The 27,024-nt window shown below is 35.9% G+C and overlaps 1 protein-coding gene across 1 annotated transcript; it reads left to right on the top strand.

The window, feature by feature from the left end:
• Window positions 1-330: 330 nt before the first annotated feature.
• Window positions 331-27,001, top strand: mnat1 (MNAT1 component of CDK activating kinase). Its single transcript, XM_056233131.1, has 8 exons — window positions 331-456; window positions 7,063-7,215; window positions 7,302-7,375; window positions 7,463-7,566; window positions 8,691-8,831; window positions 9,103-9,234; window positions 16,293-16,414; window positions 26,881-27,001. Exons 1-8 carry the CDS (start codon window positions 368-370, stop codon window positions 26,993-26,995), a joined length of 930 nt encoding a protein of 309 aa, XP_056089106.1. The 5' UTR covers window positions 331-367; the 3' UTR covers window positions 26,996-27,001.
• Window positions 27,002-27,024: the final 23 nt, after the last annotated feature.

The raw sequence follows: 27,024 nt of genomic DNA, 5'->3' as shown, positions 1-27,024 counted from the left end.
CTATCTATCTATCTATCTATCTATCTATCTATCTATCTATCTATCTATCTATCTATCTATCTATCTATCTATCTATCTATCTATCTATCTATCTATCTATCTATCTATCTATCTATCTTTCGTTCGTTCGTTCGTTCGTTCGTTGAAACGATTTTTTTTTACAGTCTATGGTTGAAACTCAGCGCTGGACCGAGATTAAACTTGAGGAATGTTTGAATAGGAACGGGATACTACACGTACATGTTTCATCCAGGACGAATTTGAATGTAACACTGTTGTGCGCTATGTTGTGAGCTGCAGAGTGTGTCGATTACTGTTATTCCGTTGTTTTTCTAACGTACTCTAACAAGTAATAATAATAATTGTAATGGATGATCAGGGATGCCCGAGGTGCAAGACGACTAAATACAGAAATCCATCTCTGAAGCTGATGGTCAATGTGTGTGGACACACGCTGTAAGTACCTGCTGTCAGATTTCTACTCAAACCTGTAACTTACAGATCTTAAACCTTCATAGATCCAGAAGTGAATCTTTATTCATACTGTCCAAGACAGAACGTTTTATTATTTGCATCTGGTTCATTTTTGCTCTAAGTTAACCAGGTCAGTGTGTCAAGCTGTGAGTGCAGTAAACCGATGTTTTTACGACTTCTAACTTCTGTTTGCGAGGCTCTCCTGCAAAAAAAGTGACCATGGTTTCAGCCATAAAACGGTTAATATTACTACTAAATCCATAATAATTTAACATGTAATGTCCTTCATATATAGTGTTTATACTATTTTGATGTGCATGAATGATCATATAGTATAAAAATGGACAGTTTTATTGTATTCTTAACAATAACTAGCAACTATGGTATTTTGGTGGGAATAGTTTTCATGAAAAATGTGTTGAAGTCAACAGGAAATCAAAATGGACAATTCTTGTTTTATGGAATATTGTAGTAGGCCAGCTAGGCCTATTTATTATAAATATTTTTTTTCGCGCAAGGGCGGGACCTGTCACTCACACGAGTTCACTGCCATCCAATCAATTCCTGATAGACAAAATCAAGTCCCGCCCTAATTTTTATTTGTTCGTCACAATAGGAAAGATAAGAGTATAGCAACATCCATTTCATGCTCATATTAAAGATGAATACAGAGTTACAGACAACAAAAGAGATCAAACTAGCTATTTATTTGGTGCATGGGAGTAGTCATTCAGCCACAGAAAACTGAACAGAGAGGGAGTAGTGTGTGGATCTCATGGATGATGTGTGTCTGAAGACACGTGACTCCTTGTGCTTTGGGTGTCCTTGACCTGCAGAGAACGTAAGGATTCACAGTGGACTGCTGACCTTGGATATTACTGACCGTATGAATATATTACACACTGATGACACACTGCTGGAGACAGTCCAGCACACACTCCCCAGCTCATTTCATGAGAGTTTACCTCTGTATACAGAACATAAGGATGACTGTAGCTTATGATTAAATGCAGTTGAGAGAGTGGAAGAAGAAATTGCTACTGGTGTTTCTTCAACTATGAGAACTTTTGACCCGTTGGGGTTAAGAGAGAAAATAAACTCTCTTAACAGTTTTTCACAGTCATACCATTGTCTAACAATGTAATATAAGTGCAATTGTCACAACTGTTTAATGGGACATCGCATTCGCAACTCTGTTGCATTGTCTGCAAAATGTTGTAACACTTCACTGATGTCAAAATTTCATTCATGCTTTGAAACCTAGTTATTGATAAGATTTTGATAACTAAATGGATCATTTTGCATGTGTGTCATCACATAGTGAAATAATGTTTAGAAGTAGTGAAGAGTATAACTATTTCACTGAGAATCAACTCATCAGTTTTGATTGGAAGCCACGTGCATTAGTTATAGAGTGGTGCATGACATCACTTTGTAGACCAAAACGCGGAAGCGAGTTGGCATTTTAGGACTTTTGAACGGGGTTTTAGTTAAATGCCTGAAATAAGGTATTTGGTGAACACAAGCTCGAGATTTTCATGTTTTATTCTACGACAAAATACATCAGTATTACCCCACTAGTGATTTTTTGAAGCATGTCTTGAAAAAGGCGGTTGCTAACAAGTGGCTAAATGGGACTACAGAGGCTTTCGAGGAGAGTAAACGTCATCACGCCGAACAGTTAACCTCAGTCTGCTATTACTGCCTCGTTATGCTTGTAATTCTGATCTTATAAACTATTCTAACTCGAACGTTCTGGGGAGTTTTTTTAAGATAAAAACTGAAAGAGTTGTTAGAAGATTAGTGGTGGTGACGTTGAATTCATGGGACCGTGGTGTAGTTCGTTTATAGCCTACCAATGTTCCCTCTAATTTTTTTTCTTGCTGAGCAAAACTTTTTCCTATTGGGCGCCTGGGCGGACATTTTTTGCCACCTGAGCAAAAATATTCTTTATACCTGACCTGTACAGCATACGTAGAAACACAATGGTTTCGACATTCAGTTGTAACTTTTAACTTGAATGTGCCATTTTTATTTTATTTGACCCTTGATGTAACTTATTGGTATTAAATCATATTTTCGAAAAACAAGCAGTTAATTAAAAAGTCACTGAAAGCACATTTTAGGTTACCTGATATTTTTTTTACAGTGCTGTTAACTGTACAGTCTTTACCAAGAAATCCTATGAAAAATAATTTACAACATCTTCTGCAGGACAATTCAATTCTTTACAATAATAGAATACTGTATAGTATGAAAGAAAATTAAGCTGTTACACTGAGATGGTTTGGGAAAACCATAAAGTGTTTTTGTACAGTCAATTCATTGTGTACAGGAAGCATTAAACCATCAAAGTTAAATGATTGTTTATTGCTTATGAATTTCCAATATTTTCTTTAGCAGGGGGTTTCAAACTTTTTAATGGCAAGGAGCCCTAAACAATACCTTTGTGAGATTCTTTATTTAGGCTTATAATATAATAAAATATAGGCCTAATATAATATAATATAAAAAAACGAATTTAAGTATTTGAAGTGATATAATATATCAGTTTAAATGCTTCAATTTGTTTACATATCATATTATTATAATATGAAAACAAACTGAAGCATTTAAATCGATCTAATAGCTAAATATTTTCAAGAAAAGTGAATGTGAACTCTTTTATAATCTAACCATCCCTGAAACTCCCCCCCACACAAAAACATCTATTTAAACTAATGATGTATTTTGAATTTGCACGCAGGTGGGTGTGTAATTGTTACCGTTCTGTGTCCATCAACCGTTATTTCCACCACTTTGATTAAACCACTCTTCTTTAAAACATTATGATGTGATTTTATTTCACATGTCTTTGCATTTCTCGTTGCCTCTCGTATTGAGCTATTTGGTCCGCACACACGACTCACTGCCAATCACACGCGCTCACATCGTTCTCTTTCTATGAAACCTGTAAACTGCATTCACCAGTTTTCACTCAATAGCGGTTGACCAGAGCACTGAAATTATTTCTCACTTAAACTACAATCAAATGGATTTCCCCACACATTTTGCGTCAGTCCTCTGCGTGGCATTTTATTCTCTTCTGCGCGGCCGCCGCTTCAGAAGTGCGCGCGCGCAGCTTAGAGGGAACATTGTAGCCTACCTTTAGTTTTTTACTTCTGGCGACTGCATTTAGGCTTCAAAATTCATAAAAGTTGCTCATCTGTCATAATTATCTTTTTTTTTATGGACAAAACGTGCAAGTATCATAAAGTTTTGTTGATCACAGAGCTTGTTTTTTTCCAAAAGCCTATGGGAAAATCCTATTGTGTTTTTGTCGAGGGAACCAGTGCGATGCTAAATGCCGGTTGGCCTACAAAGTGACGTCATACCTGTCCTGCACCACTTTATTGTGCAAATTGTCCACAATTGTACTTTTTTGCACATATGCCAAAACGCATTCAATTTACCTGAATGCATAAGAAATTCAAATCAGATCTCTGAAGTAATTGTTCAGAGATATGAACTTATTTGTTTTGAGAAAAACAAAAACTAATTCGAAAATTGAGCCAAGTGATTTTAAGATATTTTAAAAAGAAGAAGCAATATTATTTACCTTAATTTTTTCTTAGTTTTTCACCTCAGTTATCATCACAAGAATGTTCTTCATCGGCACTGTTGATACATTTTTTGATAAAACTAAAAAATGTTTTGGTTGTGATTGTAATCATTCCACAAAATGTGTGCAAAAATGTACATGTTTTGACTACTTATTAACCATCTTAATATTTATTATTTCACTCTTTATTTTGATTGTTATACGTTTTATAATAGTCCAATAATTATGTAATTAATATTTTGTTATGATTTTTCCTGTATTTAAAGATTGAAAATCTACAAGGGTAAAATAATGAAATAGATAGGCCTATTAAATAGATGATTAAGCATTTGAAAAACTTGACAGGACAGGCAGTTAAAGAAACACATGTGTTTGTGACTCTTAAGCTGATGCTGAGTGTGTCCTTCTGACCTGCTGCAGTGAAGAGGGAAGGGCACAGGTAGGTGTGTGTGAGAGATAGTTGATGAGAGGGACACAGGTAGCTTGTGTGTGTGTGTGAGAAATGCAGTGGTTTGCAGATTTTGTGTGTGCGTGATGGGGTCAGTTGTGCTGAGTTAGAGGAGTGTAGTAACCTCTCAACATGCTGACAAACACGGATCGGGAGAGGAGGAACGAGCAGGGAATGTCTAGCATTTATTCACATGAAAGTCTGTGTTCTTACTGTTTTGCAGGATTTTTGAGCCAGTTCACTCTCTCACATGAATGCCCACCTTATTCAGGTAATGGGTCAGGGAGAAGTAGAGTCTACCCTCTAAATTAATTTGGAAGTAAAAAATACAGATTCTTCAGGGAAAACCCAGGGCACTAGGGCAGACATCAGCTGAGGCATGGTGTTGCATGCGATGGTTAATACACATGTTCCTGACACTTTGAGGTTTACTGCTCATGCGGGTTTCACATATTCAGGTCTTATATATGAATCTACATATACACATTTCATGGATCAAAAAGGTGTGTAAGATTTTTAATGTTTTTATTTTTAAGTCTCTTATGCTTACCAAGGCTGCATTTATTTAATCAAAAAGAGTAATATTATAAAAATTGTATTACAATTTAAACATTATGTTGTGTTTGGGTCATTTTGACCCGGAGAGGATTTTCTTTTTCCCGAAAATGTTAATGTTATCGCATTGGACTCAAACTTACAGTCTTTGCTCAGTCCTACAATCAATCAGTTTCAAAAATAAATACAAAACCTCTCCTAATTGAAAGAAAACAACTTAAGTTGACAAAAAGATTTGAATGAAGTTCAAAGCGTAGGTTTGGGAGGAGCCTAAACATTCAGTCCTGTCAATCATCATTTCGCAGCAGACACCACGTCATCTCATTGACAAATTCTTCCTCCCCTTCTCCTCCAGTAAATGATCTCTATCCTCTTATGCGCAATTCCATCATAGGGGGGTTTTAACTCGGAGCTCAAGCCGAGTCTTGGGTTCGAGCCTCCTGAAGGCTGAATGGGCAGACGAACTAGTGAATCAATATTTGGTGATAATATCAGAACGAGAGATTTATAAGCAATTTTTTTTGTAGGCTGGTCATTTTTGACCGTGAACACCACGGTCTTGTATTTTGTACAAAATAAAAACATTTTAAAACAAACTTGGTTAAACATTAAAGCACAGTAGTGTGATAAGCTGTGCAAATTTTGTTGAATATTGACACACAATTATCTAAATTTTTTTCACTCAAAAACTGATGTGCATAAGCTTAGATGAATGAGGCATACGATCAATCAGTTCCAAAAAGAAATACAAAAAAACTGTCCTAATTGAAAGAAAACAAGTTGACAAAAAGATTGAATCCAATATTTGATGATAATATTGCATAACAAGTGATTTACAAGCAATTTTTAGAAGGCTGGTCATTTTTGACCAGGAACTAATATTTTAGTATAGCCTATTTTAAAATGTTACTCCTGTGTTGGCAAAGCTGAATTTTCATCAGCCATTACTCCAAATTTTCAGTTTCACATGATCCTTCACCTCCTGATATCATTTTTATATTCTGATTTGATGCTCAATAAACTTTAATTTTTATTATCAATGCTGCTTCATAGTTTTGTGGAAACTGATTTTTTTCTTTTTCAGGATTCTTTGATAAATAGGAAGTTCAAAAGAACAGCATTTATTTGAAATATAGTTTTTGTAAAGCTGTTACTATTACTTTTGTTTACTTTTTTGCATCCTTGCTGAATAAAATAAATAATTAAATTCATAAATAATGATTAATCTCCAACTTTTGCATGGTATTTTTCATCAATGTATTTTAGAAATCTAAAATAAAAACATATTTTTAAATGAATGTTAGATTTTCTTAAGAAAAGCCAATTCTCCAAATTATTTGTTAGTTTTTTTTATTTGCAATATTTTGCATTCATTTATTTTCCAGTAATTTCCCCTCTATAATTTCTTGTCACCAGCAAAGATCGATTACAGACAGTTTGTCCATTGTGTTATATACACTCCCTGTCATATTTTACAGGCACAAATCAGATTTCAAAGAGCAATGTATTCTGAAAGCTGATAGAAAGAGAAGGGGGAATGGAAAGGAAAGTTAAACTGCTGAGTGGAAAATTTGTTTTCTAAATTTTTAAGAAATCTACTTGAAACTCAGCATTAGTTATATGCATAAATTCTGGGCAAGAAGTAACATTGGTTTCTAAGACACTCTGTACTTTGTCAGCCCCTAATGTGTGTCTGCTTTGCCTCAAACCCATCCCATCATCACTCCATTATGATTGAATAAGACCACCACACACACACAAATATCAGGCCTCTGTTTTATCCATTAGTCGAATTTATGGTTCCTTTTGGAAATATGGCCAAATTTCACTCTCTGAAGCAGTGAGATGATTGAAATGTGTGTTTGTGTGGAATCGCTTCTGAAGGTTTTTCCAGCAGATTTCATTACTGTTTATTTTGACTCTCTTTCAGCAGACCTTCTGCCAGTGTGAGTAAAACGTGTGTGTGTGTGTGTGTGTGTTCCAGGTGTGAGAGCTGTGTGGACATGCTGTTTGTCCGTGGCTCAGGTAACTGTGTGCAGTGTAACACTCCTTTAAGAAAGAGTAATTTCCGCGTGCAGCTTTTCGAAGATCCAGCCATCGACAAAGAGGTGGAGATCCGCAAGAAGGTTCTCAAAATGTATGTGTCTCTGCACGCATCCACTTAGTTTTTCTTAATGACTAATTATACTATTTTAATAATGATGTGTCTTTGGTTTCTTTCAGTTATAATAAGAGGGAATTTGATTTTTCCACTCTGAAAGAATATAATGACTACCTGGAGCAGGTGGAGGACATTGGTGAGATATATGACTAAATAAATGACATTTGTGATACATTTGTTTTTTATTTTTAATTTTTTTTTATTTCCTTGTTTGTCTGTACAGTGTTTAACCTGACTAATAACGTAGATGTTGACAGTACCAAGCAGATAATGGAACAGTACCAGCGAGATAACAGAGACGTGATACAGAAAAACAAAGCCAAGCTGGTGAGTGTGTGCGCATGGTTCTGATTTCACAAGCGAGAACCTCTTTTAAACCGGAATCGATTATAGCAAAAACCAGAATATCTTCTGCTCCAGATGAGTGTTGTTACTCTAAAAAAGTAATTAATTACTAGCTACTAATTACATCTTCAATTGTGTAATTAGATAACTGTACTAATTACTCTCTCTAAAAAGTATTGGATTACTTTTTACCTGGCAAGTCAGACCCACATCAAGATGTTGGGTCTGGGAACTCTCCATTGGCAGAGCTCAATCCTAGGGGCGGGATAAACGGATGTCTTTCAAATTCCCTCTGCACGCAATAGGATAGCGTTTTCCCACCAGCGGAGCTAGTTGATAGATTAAACTTTTGCCGTATCTGGTCGGCAAAACTACGAACACATCTTCCTTTTTTAAGAATGACTTAAGTGTGATTGGCCTGATTAGAGTTTGGTTTTTCCATCTCGAAAGCCAACAGAGAGTTGCTAGACCACCCTGGCTGCAAAATAAAATTTGCTGCCGCTAGGGTGCGTCTAGATTTCTAGCCTTGTATTGGATAACTTATTACTAATTACTCTCTAAATCCCATATCAACCTCGACCAGTTGAACAAAACAAAGATAGATACGAAACTGTACTTTTAATTATTTCAAATAAACAATATACAATTGCATTAATTATTCTTGAACTGACCAAAGTGTGTAAAGGGAGAAGTTACATTAAAAACATACATTTTAACATAAAACTTTGAATGTTAAATACCCAGTTGTTTTATATAGAATTGTTGTATAGACTATACAGTATTTAATGCAATTACAGCAGAAGTAACTGTAATTAAATTAAATCCATTACTTTACTTTTTCAAGGGAAAGGTAATTAAATGACAGTAATTAGATAACTTAGTAATGAATTACACCCACCATGGCTCCAGATACAGTTGAGCCTTTATTGAGCTATTATCATCTGTTGTCTTTTCTTAGTCTTCATGAATGTCTTACAGTTGTTCATTGAAGGAACTGTGTTTCGTTTTTAACAATTGCCATACATGCAATGTGCTAAAAATGATAATAAAGTTGACTTTGACTTTATTCTATTTGATCCCATAATGTATTGTTGTCTGTATGTTAGACACGTGAGCAGGAGGAGTTGGAGGAGCTGTTGTTACTGGAGCAGCAGGATTCAGAGCAGAGGAGACTGGAGACCCTGCAGGAGGAACAGAGACAACTACAGGCCAAGAGGAAAAACAAACAGGCCCTGCTGGATAAACTGGTACACAGTACAAACTTTAAAGTCGGCATGAAACAGAAGTGACATATATCTGAGTGAAACAGCTTCTCGAACAAGAAAAAATGTAGGGCGGGACTTGATTTTGTCCGAATGGATCGCTGTGTGATTTGCTATTACTGTGATCTCACGTGTGACAGGTTGACATGACATGTGCCCCTCCTACCCATCACTATCCCCTCTCTACTATCAATTAAAGTGTCAAAAGAAAGTTTAAAAGAAAATCATTTCTTGAATGTTGTGTTTGTGTTTGCAGGAGAGTTCCAAGTTACCTGCGGCTGTGCTTTTGGCCCAACATAAAGATCGAGCCGCCCAACTGGAGACCCAGATAGAAAAACAGAAACAAAACGTCAAACCAACAAACATCTTCTCTACTGGAATAATGATTGTGAGGATACAACACACATACATGCACACATAATCAGTAGGACTGTCATTGGATTACATATTTAATCAAATGTATTAATGATTAATCAAATGAATCCTAGGATTTGATGAGAAAAGCCACCAAATGAAGGCTTATTATTAGTCATAATTGAATAATGAATAAATACTTAATATTAAAAATATTCTTAAATATATAATAAAAAAATATTAGAATTTATGTAATATATATAATTTATTTATATAATTGTGTTAAATTTACATCTTAAATGCTATTCATTTGTTTATAAACGTCTAATGTAGCATGACATGCACTGTTACCTGTGTAATATTCATCACATTATACATGTGCTCTAGCTTCCGCACAGACACACCAGCATGTTTGTATTAGCCAGTGTTTGAGTATGACGTGGGAGTGTGTGTGTGTTTATATAATTTTGTGGTGCGTCTGTGTTGTAAAGCAGGTAAAACAGGTTTGTTCTTTTAAAAAAAAATCCCTTTAGCGGTCACTGCAAAGGACACAGACCTGAACCAACATGTCATGAATGTGTATGCAAACTTGGAGGAGGGGGGAGCAATACATCTTAAAAACTGCCGTTTGAGAGAAAAAAAAACAGAAACAGCGTGCACAATTGTGTGTGCGTTTGTGTATCCAAGTGCATATGTTTCTTTCCACAAATGTGTCTTGTGGTTGGCATGAAGAGATGACTGGTGTGTATGTTGGCATGGATCTTAGTACAGGGAGGATAGTACTGGCAAAAAACTGTTTGTCAGCTTTAGATGGCTTTACACTACAAAGCAGGAGGCACGCTTATACAGTTATATTTAACACACAGATGTTTCTGAGCTGTGCAGTTAAGCAATGTGTGTGTCCGTCTGACTTTTTGCAGGCGGATTCATACTCTGCATACATGTGGAAAGAGAGCCAGCAGGCTTTGAGATCAAAATAGTGTGTGTTACAGGGCATAGAGAGGGCATTGGCTCCCACACTTGTTACTTGAGCTCAGTTAATGCCAGCTGGAGGGTCCACAAAGCTCACTTTATCCCCACTGAACCTGTATGTGTGTTCACTAGTGTTACACGGTACATTCAGGACACTTTCTCAGTGTGAATTCAGTGACTGATGATTATTTAGCTGTGAATAGGACAAGATATTTCAGATCATGTGATTACGAGTACATTGTGTTGTATTTGTGAGTGTTAATGTACAGTATGTGTGCTTTTGTGACATTTTTCTCTTGTCCCATGCAGAGCAGTGTGAGTGTGTGATCATTTTAAAATGTGCTGATCTGAGGTGTATGTGTGTGTGTGTGAAGGTCAGCAGAGGTGCTGATAGACAGTTTATATTTGTTGACCTTGGAGCGTCCTGAAGACTTGCATAGTCAGAGTCCCGATGCTCTCTCCCGGCTTGATCCCCATGTGAAACAGAAACCTTTCGCTGTTCTCTCGCATTCCTCTCAATTTAACCATAAAAAAAAAAACCTTAACAGAAATTTGCTCAGAACACATTGTTTTACGAGGTTTTGTGAAAACTACATTTCTAAAAGCTGTTGTCGACAATAGTTGTTTGAGGAGTAGTATAGTATACTGTATAGTTTAGGTTTAAAGCAGTGTTTCTCAACCTCACAAAACATCCAAAGGGGTGCACAAGATGAATTAATAAATTATTAATAATCTATTAAAACGATCTAACTCTAATCTTAATAATAATGCTAAAAAAAACATAAAATCAAAATGTAAACTACCATTATTATATAATTTCATAATTACATTACACATACAGTGGAAATACAAACTCTGAACATTTTATGCAAATAATAAATATACAAAAAGTTAGCAATAATAATGTTATTAAATAAAGTTACTAAACCATATGCTGAGTCCACATCGTATTATTATGCTTATTTATATCTCTGAGGATTGATACTTCGGTTGACAATAGCAAATAGGAATGTTGTTCCACGCAGAAAGAGAAGGCAGTTTTGTGCCACTTAGTCCCCCAGCAGTCAGAACAAAATCAGTACATGTATATTACACACTTGAGTGTTTTGTATGAATTTAGAGATCCCTGTGGATTTTCCTAACCGCTGAGCCTGAACCGCAGAATCAACAGGAGAAAGAATGAAAGATAATCTCTGTGTATTTAAATGAATTACCGCACAGTACACAATAATATAAGAATGTTTTTTTTTTGGTCTCTGATAGACCACCATCTTCTCTTTCATTTTAAAAACATTCATTATATCTAACCAAGTTTCACTAGGCGCGTTTCCATTACAGATTTGCGCAAAACTTTTGCGATTTTTTCTAAATGTCGATAAAAAACTATTGCGAAATGACGGCGTTTCCATTAACTGATGTTATGCGACTTTTTCCCCTCTCGCGATAAGTAATTTAAACATCAACGGGTAGGTTTATAGCCTATATCCCTATATCACAGCCACCGCACCACCACACTAGACATTATTATTAATGGAAGGAGACGTGGTGTGTTATCCAAGCATTAATGGCAGGGAAAGACCCGTATACTGCGAACGGCATAAGGAGTTTCTGGGTGTTTCTCCCTCATTTCTGCTCCGAGGTCTGATTGTGGCATTTCTTTGAGGTTTAGAATCCAGTATTCCTGTAGCCTATTGTTTCTTTTATGAATTTAATAAAGAACTCTGTCCAAACGGTCAGTGTACATTTGTGTCCATTCGTTTTTCCTTATTTAACCCGTATTGCAAAACGAAAAATGAACGGTGGTTGTTTTTTTTTAAATGCAAAGTTGAACACCAATTTTTTTTTTTAATTTAAACTGTACACAAATGCTGCGGAAAAAAAAAATCGACTAAATTTCAGATGTTTGTTTATGACTTTTTGCCCCTTTACTAAACATTTAAAATATTCCCAACTTAATACAATTTTTTTTTAGATTTTAATGGTTTTCTAAGGCCAAATTAGAACCTGAAAATTATATTTTTCCCGCAGTGCTGAATGAGAAGAGCCATATTTAGGCCTATGTCTCTGGAACCACAGCCTACAGAAAGGTGATTTAGGTGAGTTATAGGCTAATGATAATAAATGTGTCTGAAAGAATAACGAGGCATTTTAATTTTATTAATAAACTTGTTTTCTAAATTAGTGTCGGCTAAAAACATTTCCATCTCCGCTGAGGCGCGCCGCGCGAATGCACCTTTAGAGAGAAATGCACCTTTCATACGGATTACATAATCAGAAGGTATTAGCTTTCGATTCGAATTTGTTCGTTTTAAAGTGGACATTTCAAGCTTTAGCTTTTTTCACGGAGATCATGAAAGCGCGCATGATTGTTTTATTTTATTTTACAAAAGCACAACGTTTTCTTGTTATTTTGAGTTTACACAAATAAAAGCATAGTTGCGAATAATGTATTATTATTTTCTGTATGACCAGAAATTATAGAGTATTTTAAGTTGTTTTCACTGTTGATAGGAAAACGCAAGTGTTCGCGCCCGCGTCTCCCTGCCTGCAGCGCGCGCTCCACACTCTGCACAAACACTTGGATATGCGTCAAAATCTTGTGTTTCTTTGTGATAATCTTAGCCCTGTATTATTATTGTCTAACCATTATGAATGACATTTGACGAATTGCTTTGTTCCTTTTTTTGGATAAAAGCATCTTCTAAATATGTAGCCTAATAAATGTTATAATAATGATGATAATTATTAGCCCATTATTATTTGCGTATACCACGGACGGACCCCAAACACACCGCGTCTTCTAAGTCAGGTGACTGTAAATGCGCAAAAACTGTTTCCATTGCAGTTTTGCGAAATATTCCTTTTTCGAATTGCCTGAAAAACCTCCTCATGCGAGCGTAAAAACTTTTTTGCGATAAATGGGAGTTTTTGCGAAATTGACGTGTTTCCATTGAGCGTAATTTCAATTCGCAATTTCAATTTGCGCAATTTGAAGGGTAATGGAAACGCGGCTACTGATAAGCTTCTCCTTACAGTAAATGCGAATGTCGCTAAGACCAGAAGAGTATGTGCGGAAGTAAACATGCACACACTCGCATCGCCAAAGCTCACAGCTGCCATCTTGTATTTAGACTGAGTTATGCATTTCTTATTTATTGCCTCCAAATGTTACGTTAAAGTTAATTAAAATTTCAGTAATATGGCTCTTAATATCTAAGTGGGTGGTTTCTGTCCAAATAAGCTCCAAAGTAAACTAAACTTTATTCTGATTATCAACTTGGACCGCTCTGTGTCCGACATTGTGTATTAAGCATAGGGTACTATGAGAATACAAGATGAATAGCCAATCATTTTAGTCATTTACATAAAGTCTTAAAGGTACAGTAACAAAAACGTGTTTTGTTTTTTATTTTATTTAATTATGGTCAGTAAAACTAAGTTCTGACTGTTTTTAGTGCAAGAAACGTGAATTTAAATAAAAAGCTACAGAATTGTTTATAGTTTAAGATTATATATCTGTTTTGGAAACAGAGCCTTCTTTTGGTCTTCTTCCCACAATAAATATTGAGATGGAATGGTTTATAACAGAATTTTCCAAATCCACACATTCTGGTTGATACTTGTAGTTGAATGTTGGCAAGAAGCAAGACAAACACACCTCAGAAGTAATAACCCGTATTTGTTGGTTTGGTGAAGAAAATTATCACACCCACAGAATGAACGATCAAATGAGCCATTGCATCGTAGTGCCTTTCCTGTGCCAGTCAAAATGTTCTGTGCCTCCCAAGACAGAAGTCTAGAACGCAGAACCAGGAGAGATAGTTTATTTTAATAATGTAAAATTCAAGTTCACCTCGTAAAATGATGTTTATTGTGTGTTAATGTTAAACATACGGACTGATTTACTGCCCAGGCAGGGGTGAGGTTAAAACGCTGGACGGCACTGAATGTCGAAATGCTGCAGATATATGATTGATTTGAACACAAGGCCCCGTTAAACAGTGTGTAACTGCTCGGAGTGAAACTCTGAATGCACAGACAACTGGAGGGGTGTTTCAGCTCAGGGATTTCCTTCCCTCTCCACCCCCGCACAGTAATGAAGATGGATCGAGCCAGCAGCTCTGTTTTAGAGGCGCTGGGGAGGGAATATGTATCTATAGTCACTCAACATGCACAGCATCAGCAGCATTTCTTTATATAAACACACACACACTACACCTCAAATTAATGTTGAGTGCAGATGTTTGAAGATTTTTAAGTTGGTGGATGCAGTAGTGGTTTACTGTGATGTGTGTGGTTGTGTGTGTGTGTGTCAGAGTTCTAAAGAGTTTTCCACTGGTATCAGGCTGTTGACGGTAATCTGTGATGGGATGGTGTGTATGTGTTGACATGGAAATCTCTAGATTGTGTTTGTGTGTGAGATGTGAGTGAGTTTTGAACTGATCAGCCTGTGTAGAATTTGTTTGTTATTTTGAGTTCATTATAAACCAATTTTTTTTGGTGTGTGTGCAGAATGTTTAAGTGTAAAATTTGTAAATTTGGAGTGCTGGATTCACTTTTTATGAACCTGTGTGTGTGTGTGTTTTCTGTGTCCAAAGCAAGTAAAAATTGTTTTTGGTGAGTAAATAAAATGGCTTGCAGGCCAATAACTTATTTTTACAATTATTTCAGAATATATACTATCCTTAAAAAATTTGGGTCAATTAATATTTTTATATATGTTTGAAATTTTTTTGTTATTCACCATGGCTGTATTTATTGATTAAAAATACAGTAAAAACTGTAATATTGTAAGATATTATTACAATTTAAATGACTGTTTTCTATTTTAATATATTTTAAAATCTTATTTATTCCCGTGATTTATATCCCAGTCTTTAGTGTCACATGGTCCTTCAGAATTCATTATGCTGATTTGGTGCTTAAGATATTTTTGTTTCAGGATTCTCTGATGAATAGAAAGGTAAAACAAAAAACAGCATTTATTTCAAGTAGAAATCTTTTGTAACATTATAAATGTATTTGTCGCTTTTGGTTGATATGTCCTTGCTGAATAAAAGTATCAATTTATTTTTTATTAGTTTCTAAAAAACTTACTGACCCCAAACTAAAAAATAATAAAAATTATATATATATTAAATGCTCACACTCAGGAATGTTTAAGGAATAATTAATGTTTAATGTTCAATTAACATATCATAAAACTCCCCTCTCTAGTGTTCATTTTCACCCTCCGTTTACTTGTTTCTCGGTTGTTTCGCGCTCTTTTTCTTTATTTCTCTCTCTTTGTTATGTCTTCCTTTATTTTACTTTGCTGTTTTGTTGCTGTTTAAATGCATGCAGTACTTTCAGGCCAAAATAAAGAGTAGCTCTCCCATGGAAATTCCCTCCACACACACACACTCACACTCCCTCCTTGCTGTGGTTTCTGTCTGTCTCCAGCAAGTTCAGTCTCCCTTCTGTGTGTGTGTGTGTGTGTGTGTGTGTGTTGGCAGTGAGTGATGTTGTCATACATCTTTAGATCCCCTGCTTGGATCTGGATCCATAGAGGGATGTGTGTGTTTGTTGGAGCTAATGCATTTATGTGTGTGACTTCATCTTAGACAGAATGTCTGTTAGTTTTGTTTAAATGAGGTCATCTACATGAAATGTTCCATTTAAACTCAATAAGAATGTTAAATACTCTCAACTCAAATGGTAGTAAGTAAAACTATAATCTGAAATAAATTAATAAAATAGAGTAAGATAAAAAGTTAGTTATCAGAAAATGTAACAAAAACTAATATATTTTGAATGTAACATTTTAAGCATTTAAAGAAATTACTATGCATAAAATGTACCTACTTCTTAGATAGTTGTCATGGGAAATCACACTTGTCTCTGTTACGGCCCTGTAAAACAAGTGTGAGGGGAGCGGCCCATGCCTTTTTAGCCAATCAGAACACTTAACCAATCAGAAGTGATCTCTGCCTGTCAATCAATGCACGTGTTCGGGTTGGAGGGTGGGGTTTTGGAGTGCATCTATCTAAAATTTTGTTTTTATTGACATGACAAAATCTGTCCATTTGTAGTGCCAAAATAGTTCTAAAATGTGTCTTTCTGTCTGTATCTTTCCTTTAGGGTCAGACCGTGTCTTTGGCATCCGTGTCTCGTGTGGAGGAGGTGTTGTACGTCTATCAGCCTGTGTACATTGACACATACGGGCCACCCGTTCCAGAACTGGATCAGTTGGGCAGACAAGGGTAAGAATCACTTGCATTTTGTGATATATTATATTATATTATATTATATTATATTATATTATACTACACGGCTGTTGAATGCTTGAATATGATTGGTTGACGAACGTTCTAAGGTGTGCAATTATTTTCAAGGAATCGCATGGCTAAAGTAGTTCCAGGCAGGTCTTGACTGCATTACATGCCTGTATCATTTCGCCAAATGATTTCAGTTATTTATTATGTACGAAAATCACATAATCTCTTTCTCCCGCTCTCTCTCCCACTCAAACGCACACAAATACAGTATGGACACACACTCGCACAGAAACGTGTTGTCAGCACTGCTCTGCTGATTTTAACTCTAAAATAGTTTAGCAACTTAAAAAGCTAAATGACATTTCTCACTAGCGAGGTAATAACGGCGCTTTTCTTGAAGCAGATAAACTTACAGTTTCGCTATTAGAGACGCTGCTGACGCCGAACACTGTTGAGAGACACACAGACTCAGGTAATTCACACACACTTAATCTCTCTCTCTCTAATAACTGTGTAAGTCTGCCGTCAATGGCTCAAGCCTCCGTTAGCTCTAAAATTATGTTCTGGAATTAGCAATGGAGGTCAAATTAGTCATACACACAAGAGCATTTTAAGGACAAAAACCTGACAAATGTCTTGAAATACAACATCTAAACTATGTCTTGAGGTGTGGTAACTGTAGTATAAGCGGAATAATTGATTCCAGCCCGCTGAATTATGTGGGTGTGCATTATTTTTGAATAATTTAAAGCCCCTTCATCAATTATTCCTTACTTATGTTATATTATATTATTAATCAGTATGTTAGTAAATTAATGGGCATTGAGGAGCAGACTACATTTAATTAAATAAAATAACTTTTTCTTTTATTCATGCATATGTTTTTTTTCTCCTTTTTTGTACCTTCTCTCTCCTTTCTGTCAGAGAGAATGCATTTGACAGAGATAAATGACCTCTTATTCAAACAAATAAACCACATCTCCCATGGTGCACTGCTCCCAGGATAAACAGGAAGTCTGCTGACATTTTTGCAATGCTTGCAGTTTCACGCTTCACTTAAGTTTGACTTTCTCTGTAAGACACACTCTCACTCTTTTCAAACCCACACAGTCTTTGAAGCTATATTAGTGATAGCATTAATGCAGTGATTTTCATTTCATATTTACTATACCCTATAGGGTATTATATAGGGCAGGGGTCTCCAACACGTCGCTCGCGAGCTACCAGTAGCTCGTGGCCTGATTGGAAGTAGCTCGCCAAGGGGCCGTTCACATATCGCGTCTTTTGCGCGCTCAAGTTGGTTATTTCAAATGTAGGCTTGGGCAAGCGCGCTCATAATTGAAGCGACGCGCTCATTTTGTCCAGGCGCAGCGAGATGAAAACACCTCAACTTTTCAGAATGCCGCGAGCGCACCGCAGGTCATGTGACAAGATCCAACCAATCAGCTTCACCCTTTACCGTAACAACATTGAAAGCTCAGTCAACATTAATTTTACTATTAATTATAAAAGATAAGCTAATGTGCATTGTAAATGTCCGTAATTTATCTTTTTTTACTCATTCTTTTTATAAAAAAAATGATTTAAAGGCTGAAATATGTGAGGTTTAGCTTTTTATAAAACCTTTTTTGTCAAAACTTTATTTGAACTTGTACATGTTAGTAGATAACATGTTGCAAGACACTCCTTTAAAATCTGGCCATCATTTTTAATGTTATTATTTTAATGTTTATTTAAACAAAAAGAGCATTTGATGCTATTTTTTTGTTATTTGCTGGTTTTCGACATATAACTATAACTGTAATAGTATTTTTTTAACAGGATTCTGTGATAACCGTGATCATTTTGGTCACTATAATCATGAAAGGAAATTTTCATGCCATTTCATCTCTAGTTATGATGCACTATAAAATCAACTATAATTATGTGTTTACAGTATAATATGCAAAGTACAATTTTCTATAAAAAAAAATAATCTCTGATTCTGTTCTTTTCGCTGACATTTAAGGGTGACATACACTCACCGGCCACTTTATTAGGTACCCCATGCTAGTAACGGGTTGGACCCCCTTTTGCCTTCAGAACTGCCTCAATTCTTCGTGGCATAGATTCAACAAGGTGCTGGAAGCATTCCTCAGGGAGTTTGGTCCATATTGACATGATGGCATCACACAGTTGCCGCAGATTTGTCGGCTGCACATCCATGATGCGAATCTCCCGTTCCACCACATCCCAAAGATGCTCTATTGGGTTGAGATCTGGTGACTGTGGAGGCCATTTTAGTACAGTGAACTCATTGTCATGTTCAAGAAACCAATTTGAAATGATTAGAGCTTTGTGACATGGTGGAAGTAGCCATCAGAGGATGGGTACATGGTGGCCATAAAGGGATGGACATGGTCAGAAACAATGCTCAGGTAGGCCGTGGCATTTAAACGATGCCCAATTGGCACTAAGGGGCCTAAAGTGTGCCAGGAAAACATCCCCCACACCATTACACCACCACCACCAGCCTGCACAGTGGTAACAAGGCATGATGGTTCCATGTTCTCATTCTGTTTACGCCAAATTCTGACTCTAACATCTGAATGTCTCAACAGAAATCGAGACTCATCAGACCAGGCAACATTTTTCCAGTCTTCAACTGTTCAATTTTGGTGAGCTCTTGCAAATTGTAGCCTCTTTTTCCTATTTGTAGTGGAGATGAGTGGTACCCGGTGGAGTCTTCTGCTGTTGTAGCCCATCCGCCTCAAGGTTGTGCGTGTTGTGGCTTCACAAATGCTTTGCTGCATACCTCGGTTGTAACGAGTGGTTATTTCAGTCACTGTTGCCCTTCTATCAGCTCGAACCAGTCTGGCCATTCTCCTCTGACCTCTGGCATCAACAAGGCATTTCCGCCCACAGAACTGCCGCTCACTGGATGTTTTTTCTTTTTCGGACCATTCTCTGTAAACCCTAGAGATGGTTGTGCGTGAAAATCCCAGTAGATTAGCAGTTTCTGAAATACTCAGACCAGCCCTTCTGGCACCAACAATCATGCCACGTTCAAAGTCACTCAAATCAACTTTCTTCCCCATACTGATGCTCGGTTTGAACTGCAGGAGATTGTCTTGACCATGTCTACATGCCTAAATGCACTGAGTTGCCGCCATGTGATTGGCTGCTTAGAAATTAAGTGTTAACGAGCAGTTGGACAGGTGTACCTAATAAAGTGGCCGGTGAGTGTATATAGGCCTAAAAAAACTCTTTTGGGTCTAAAACAGTTTGAATAGCTGTTAATATGAGTTATGAGACATTATTTAGGAGATTTAAGTATTGTATTACATGAGTAGCTCTCGGCCACTTTCATTTTTAAAAAGTAGCTCTCAAATGAAAAAAGGTTGGAGACCCCTGATATAGGGTATACCCCTATAATAATTTCTTAATAATCTCAACATATCAGCTCCCATAAGAGAACCCATGCCATAATAAATAAGCTTTGATCAGTCTACTAATGACTATACACTCTTACAAGAAAAGGTTCTTTGTAGATCCTTAAAGGGTCATATATGCTTTATATATAGAGCCTCTTAGGAGTCCATTTTATGAATTTAGTTTTAATTAATTCATTTTGTTTTTAACTAATTTAAGTTAAATTAAATCTATCACTAGAAAAAGTTTAAATAACCTGTTAAAGATGAAAGTATAATGCGGTAATTTATTTTATTTAAGTTTTTATTACAGTAATTATAACAATTCCTTACATTTGGATGGTACATGGAATCTTAGTCAAGGCATTCAACAATTGGGTATATTGGCAAAATATATGTACACATATATATATATATATATATATATATATATATATATATATATATATATATATATATATATATATATAAACAAAGAAAAAAAAAACCAGCAAAACATATTTTGTGAAACAGATATAACATCCAAAATTATAAGAGAAAGAAAAAAGGGACATAAAAGTCATCAATTGTAGTAACAATAAAGTATGTTGCAAGGCAATGTCAGCCAACCCAATTTGTCAGCTTTTTTTTTTTTTTTTTTGTAAATTCAGTAAGCTATATAGTTATATAGTTATTACTCTGCCTGTGGTTTGGGTACCAGATCCAATTCGTTTTCAGTTATTTTTTTATTTTATTAACTATGTACTAAAGAAAACACTTGAGGATGATGCATTTTAGTCCAGAGAGTACTCTCATTTCCAATATGGGTATTTCTTTTTCTTTTTCTTCCTATCAATACTTCTTTCATTCCTCATATCCTTCGTATCTCTTATTCAATAATTCTTAAGATTTCCTTTCTTTATAATGCGGTAATTTAAGATATTTTATATAGAACCTTCATAAAATTTGAAATTGAGTCCAGAACCCTAGGGTTCTTTATAGACCTTTTTAGTGTAGTATTAAAGGGATAGTTCATAAACATGAAAATTCAGATGACGGAATGTTTGCTTTTTGGGTGAACTATACCTTTAAGAATGTTTAATTGTTTTGGAGGAAAAAATTACTGTGCACTTTTAAATGCAATCCTAAGTTATACACTTTCAGTTGAAGTCTATGGGGCAAAAATGTAACGATTGCCTCTCAGACTTTCATTGTAAGTGCGTTTCTGTCACAGATGCTGTTGACAAAGCTTAACTTGTATTGAACTCACACACACAGATAGATACACTGGAATTTGCATCTGAGGATCTTATGATGTGGTTTGAGCTGAAAAGCAGAAGACAGGAGAAGAAAAAGAGTGAGGGTTATGAAAAGAGACGATAGGGTGGATCACTCTCTTTGTTTCTTTTTCTCCGTCGCTCTGAAATCTCTGTTTTTGCATCAAAGAATTTGACCAGCTTCAGGCTTTTGAAGTCGAGAGCGGACAAGACTCTAAGTGTTTGTGTGTGTGAGGTTGACAGAGAGACAGATTGTTTTTTGCTATTTGTCTTAGTGTGTTTTGACAGCGAGTTATTGGAGATTTATGTTGGACTGGTTTGTGTTTTTGGAGGGTCATGTATGTATTCACTTCCTCCTCCTCCCCCCCGGGGGCGAACCCCGTCCTATGTGTCCGTCCCTGTTCTGTACCTGTATAAATACAGATTGGGTGGGGCGTTTTATTAAAGACAGCTGTGTGTGTGTCTTGAAAGGAGGTGATTGGGTTGAAGTTTCCTTTTCTCCTCACACACAGTTTTCAAGTGCAGTCAGTCGCCTCTATGTATATGTGTGTTGTATGAATAAAGGAATAGTTTGTCCCCCCACTTTTTGAGAGATAACAATGCCCCTCTACTCTTACAATGTTGCATAAAAATACATTTCAAAGTTTGGCTGTACAAGGCCCCCTTGAGGGATCAGTAATCTTCCATTCAAACACTCTCAGGACACACACATTTCAGTCAGTGTTGAGTGATGTCTCTGGTGAGTTTGGAGGCATGTCTGCAGATTTTTGGATAACGTAATACGTTTAAGAGACATTAGTTATTGGACAGGACAGAACTTGTCCGTGTTTATATTAATTGGGTGTTGTTAAAGTTTTGAAATAATCCAAGTTACAATACCATTCAAAAGTTTGGGATCAGTAAGATTTTTTTCAAATGTTTTTGCTCTTCTAAACAAATAAATGCAAACTTTTTGTATTTAAAGTAATTGTTTTCTATTTTAATATATTTTAAAATGTAATGTATTCCTGTGATGGAAACCACTAGTGAAAATGCTTCTATTTTGCATTATTTTCAAGTTTAATGCAGAGTTTATTCAAATGAATTTGTGAGTATCAGAAATTCTCAGTAAAATTTCCTTCAGGGGATAAAAAAACATGCTTTCATCGCCATGCCAATGTTTAGACTATAGAAACACACTTTGCCATACAGGAAGTCATCATGTGCCTGACAGGAAGTAATCCATCAGCAGGTCAGAAGAGGAAGCATGTGTGGAGAGGGTCAGTAGCTTTATTGTGTTTTTCAACATAAATCTGGTTGATTTTTGTTTATTTCACTAATAAACTACAAGAGATATTGTGAATATAGCCATTTCTAATAGGCAAACAGTTAAAACCTAATAAAAAGTTACTACTTCATAAAAATATTAAGCATACATTTCGATCAGACATTATTTTTATATATTTTTTAAGGTAATTAAGTGTCATTATTCTATTAGAAGATCTAGTTCATGACATATAAACCTACCTATTTTTTTTAGTATGCTTTACATTGCTAAAAAAAGGTGTTTCACATCATAGCTGTTATATTGTTATATTATGTATTTTATCATAAGTGGTGGATTGTCCTTACCGTCTGTTTTATAAAATACTTGCCATTTCTAATGTGAATTAGTTCCTACTGTAAGAATGTAGGGTTAGAAGGGTCAATGACTGCAGACACGTCTTCCATCCATCCCTCCATCTCTCTATTGGTCGGTAAGTTTTTTTTGGAAACTGCATTTTGAGGGGCCTGATTTGAAATTTGCATATGCAAACAAGCCTAAAACAAAGATTCTGGCCTTGGCTTCAGGAGTAAATTTGGCTTGCAAATGGATCCTGTTTCTGAGGTAGCAAGAGAGAGTTAAACTTTAAAACCATACCCTGAGGGTAGAGAGTGGATAATGGGTGGATTAACTAAACTTGTTCACCTTCTCTCTCTCTCAATCCACAGATTTGAGTTAATTTTGCATTTCACCATTGGTGTGGCTTTTCCTTTGTGCAAAGGAATGCTCACAAACATGACCTCCTAAGCATGTGTTTTCATTAGCCTCATTCTCTTTTCAACATAAACCATGATTTGTGTCTTCATGCATTTCAGACACACGCTGCCTTTGTAAACAGCAATGTACCTTTGGACCGGTAGGTTTTAATGATGCATTATGCCCTGGAGGATCCCGGGTCAACTCCTGGCTCCTGCATAGATGAGTTTGCTCTCTGAACTCTGATGAGGATATTTGTGTTGTGGATGAGTTGTAGTTTGGTATATGTGTGTCTGACATAGCAGCGTGGGCAACCAGATCTGTTGTGAGGAATGTGTGTGTGTGACACTGACCCTGTTAAAATGACAGATTGGACAGCAGCTGCTTGAGAGTTCCCTCTTCTTTTTTTTTTTGAGGGGAACATTTCTGTGCTGAATCCTGTACTCGGAAAGACTTTGACGCACACACACACACACACACACACACCCACACCCACACACACCCACACACACACACTCGCACCTAGGTATTCAAGGCTGGCATAAAACACAGATCCAACTGACAGAGAACAAACACACACCATCATCATCTCCACAGTGTGTCATCACTGATATAGCTGTGTGGTTTAACTAAAAACACTGTTCAGTTCATGTCAACATTTCAACCCCGATTTCATCCATTTGACTGCATGTGCAATGTCGACAACATGTCCGTCTTATGAAGGATATATCAGAGAGCTGGAGTCAGACTGCCAGTAAAATCCTCCGAAACATTTTAGTCATTGTCCAAACCCTCACATTTGTCACTTCTCAAACCTTTCGGTGTGACTGTTTCATTCATGTCAAATATATGAATTATTATTTACTTATTTTAATTACCAAACATTTATACAACTGTTCAAAAATGTGGACCCAGTAAGATTTAAAACAAAATAAATCAATACTTTTATTCAGAGTTCTACATTGTTACAAAATAATTTTGAAAAGGTTTTCACTACTATAATAAGCAGGACAAACTGTGTTCAATATTGATGTGGGGTTTTTTTGAGCACCAAATATCATATTAAAATGATTTCTGACGGATCATGTGACACTGAAGACTGGAGTAATGGCTGCTGAAAATTCAGCTTTGCTATCACAGGAATAATTTATATTTTTAAATATGAAAGGGATAGTGGAGGTATGTAAGACAACATGAAGGCAAAGAACCACCCAATGCGGAGTGAGTCCAAATGCACAGCTAGCCGTGGATTATCCCGCTTACACCATGGCTATTTGCCAGCATTGACAACTTAAAAGCTGTTATTGATGTTTGCAGGTTAATATTTGATCGGAAGGGGAAAAATGGCGGTTATTTTCGTCGTTAGATCTAGCATTCTGTCTGCTTTGAATCGGACACAGAGATAAAGTAATTCGTAACATTACATTTATTTGAATGAATCATGTATTATAGCATTTATTTGAATTCATTATAGAGAGAGAGATGCATGTGTGAAATACCTTCGTCTATTGAGCGTCTCTCCCTACTAACAATTTGATTTGAACGATTTGATTTGATTTAACAATGAAGCTGAATTTAATTACTTCAAAACCAGCAATGTTACTGAGAAATATAATGTAGCGATTCAGTATTAAATCTTTCTGTGTGTGCGCAGTGCAAACTCCCGAGTGACGTATGCCTGTGTGTGCTCCAATGAAAACATTGCTTTAAGGTGATTAAAATGACCTGTGCATTAAACGGTTTTGTTGCACACCTTCCAGCCAATCAGTATTGAGTATCAGACAGACCATGGTATAAATTAAAATAGAAAACAGTGATTTTAAATTGCTATACTATTTTACAGTATTGCTGTTTTACTGTATTTGTGATACAAAAATAAAATGCCTTGACGAGTATAAAAGCTTCTTTAAAAAAAAAACAATCATTTGAAGTTTTGAACAGTTGTGTACGATTTTTAATAACCACAAACCAACATTTGGTCGCAAACAAGCTAGATGTATTTATTAACTATATTAACTGTTTTATTACTATTATGCATTTTTTTATTGCTTTTTTTTTATTGCTGTATTGTCCCATGTTTTTAACTGTTTTGCAAAAATGTTTGTCACAATTACAAGTCTTAATTTAAAATGGCATCTGAGGTGGACAAACAACATTGTCTGAAGGTCAAGCACTTTCATGTTGACTCTTTGTTGAATAAGAAAATGTATTCATGTTTTTTTTAGTTTCAAACACCATTTTGTTCTCTTTTCTTTTTAAAGATCCAGAATTCTTATGATTTTTTGTTGTTGTTATTTCAAACATCCGAATCAGCATATGTTCTTGCCATTTTGTTGTTCTTAAGATTTCTGTTATTGTTCTGATCAGCAATGCTTTCATGACATGATTGTCTTAAGTACTTTGGGCAAAACTAAAAGCGAAAGAATCTGGATTAAATGTGATGACAGTGATTCACTTGTGGAATTATGCGTGTGGTTTGTGGATTAATGATGGAGAAGCATTCTGTGTGCATTAGCTCATGGTCCAGTGCTTCAGTAATCTCTGTTTGTTTAGAAAACGTGTGAAGCTGAGAGGAGCTTAAGTGTTTCTGATGATACCTGACCCCCTCGATCCCTCTTTCTCTCTCTCTCTTTCCATCGTTCTCTTCCTCTCACTGTAGTATCAGTTTACATGTAATTTTCAGTTCTCTCATAATGAATGGCCGCTGTGGACTCCAGCTGCTGGAGTGTTTTGAGGGTGCTGCTGGGCTAGTGTGAGATCTCAGAGTCTCACCCACAAGCATTAGGTTTCTGATGTCCTAGTGGTTTGTGGGTAACGGGCAGTTGTCGATTTGGTGAAAAATATATGGATAAAGAAATTAAATATTTGATATATTGTAATATTATTTTAGTTATGTAAAGCAACTACATTCTTACATATTATGTGGCTTAAAGGGAAAGTTCACCCAAAAATGAAAATGATGTAAATTACTCACCATCAAGTATGAATTTCTTTCTTCTGCTGAACACAAAAGTCAATGGGGTCCATCAACTGTTTGGTTACCGACGTTCTTTTTATTTATTTTCTATGTGTTCAGCAGAAGATAGAAACTCATACATGTTTGGAACAACATGAGGGTGTGTAAATGACAGAATTTTCATTTTTAGGTGGACTATCCCTTTAAGTAGGCTAATATACACCACCATTCAAAATTTTTATTTTAAATTAAAATTTTATTCAGCAAAGGATGCATTAATTGCTAAAAAGTGACAATTATAATGTTACAACAAATTTCTACTTAAAATAAATGCTGTTATTTTGAATTTTCCTTTTCTGCACTGTTTTCAACATTGATAATAATAAGAAATATTTCTTGAGCAACAAATCAGCATTTTAGCATTTTAGAATAGCTTTTGTCAAGGACTTTATATTAAAATAGGAACGTTAATTTAAATTATAATATTTCACAATAATACTGTTTTTACTGTATTTTTGATAAAATAAATCCAACCTGGGTGAGCATAAGATTTTTTTTTTTAAACTTTAAAACAATCTTATCGACCCCAACCTTTAAATGGTAGTGTATATTATATTACATTATTTACACACAGTATAATTCTAGTAACCACAGTTGGCATTTTGTTTTAAAATGAAATTTGTACTTGTCATTGTGAAATCCATGAATGTAAAACAACAGAGCTGCTCCCTCTAGAGGATTAACCAGATTATACTCAAAGCCATTATTTTGGAAACTACTGTTAAACTATTCCCTGTTGTTATAGCTAATCGTCCTCTTTCTGTGTGCAGGTATCTGAATCATGTGCGCACAGCGTCCCCTCAGGATCAGGCTGGTGGTTATACATCAGGACTGGCCTGCCATCGTGCCATCCAGGACGCTTTCAGTGGCCTCTTCCCCTTGTGATTTTACCATGCCACCTGTTCATCAGTCTA

This window comes from Rhinichthys klamathensis, unplaced genomic scaffold, assembly GCF_029890125.1.
Source record: "Rhinichthys klamathensis goyatoka isolate OS25496 unplaced genomic scaffold, OSU_Roscu_1.1 h1tg000360l_1, whole genome shotgun sequence".
Lineage (NCBI taxonomy): Eukaryota > Metazoa > Chordata > Actinopteri > Cypriniformes > Leuciscidae > Rhinichthys > Rhinichthys klamathensis.
The sequence above is the reverse complement of the archived record's forward strand: the minus strand, read 5'-3'. Positions and strand labels throughout refer to the sequence as shown.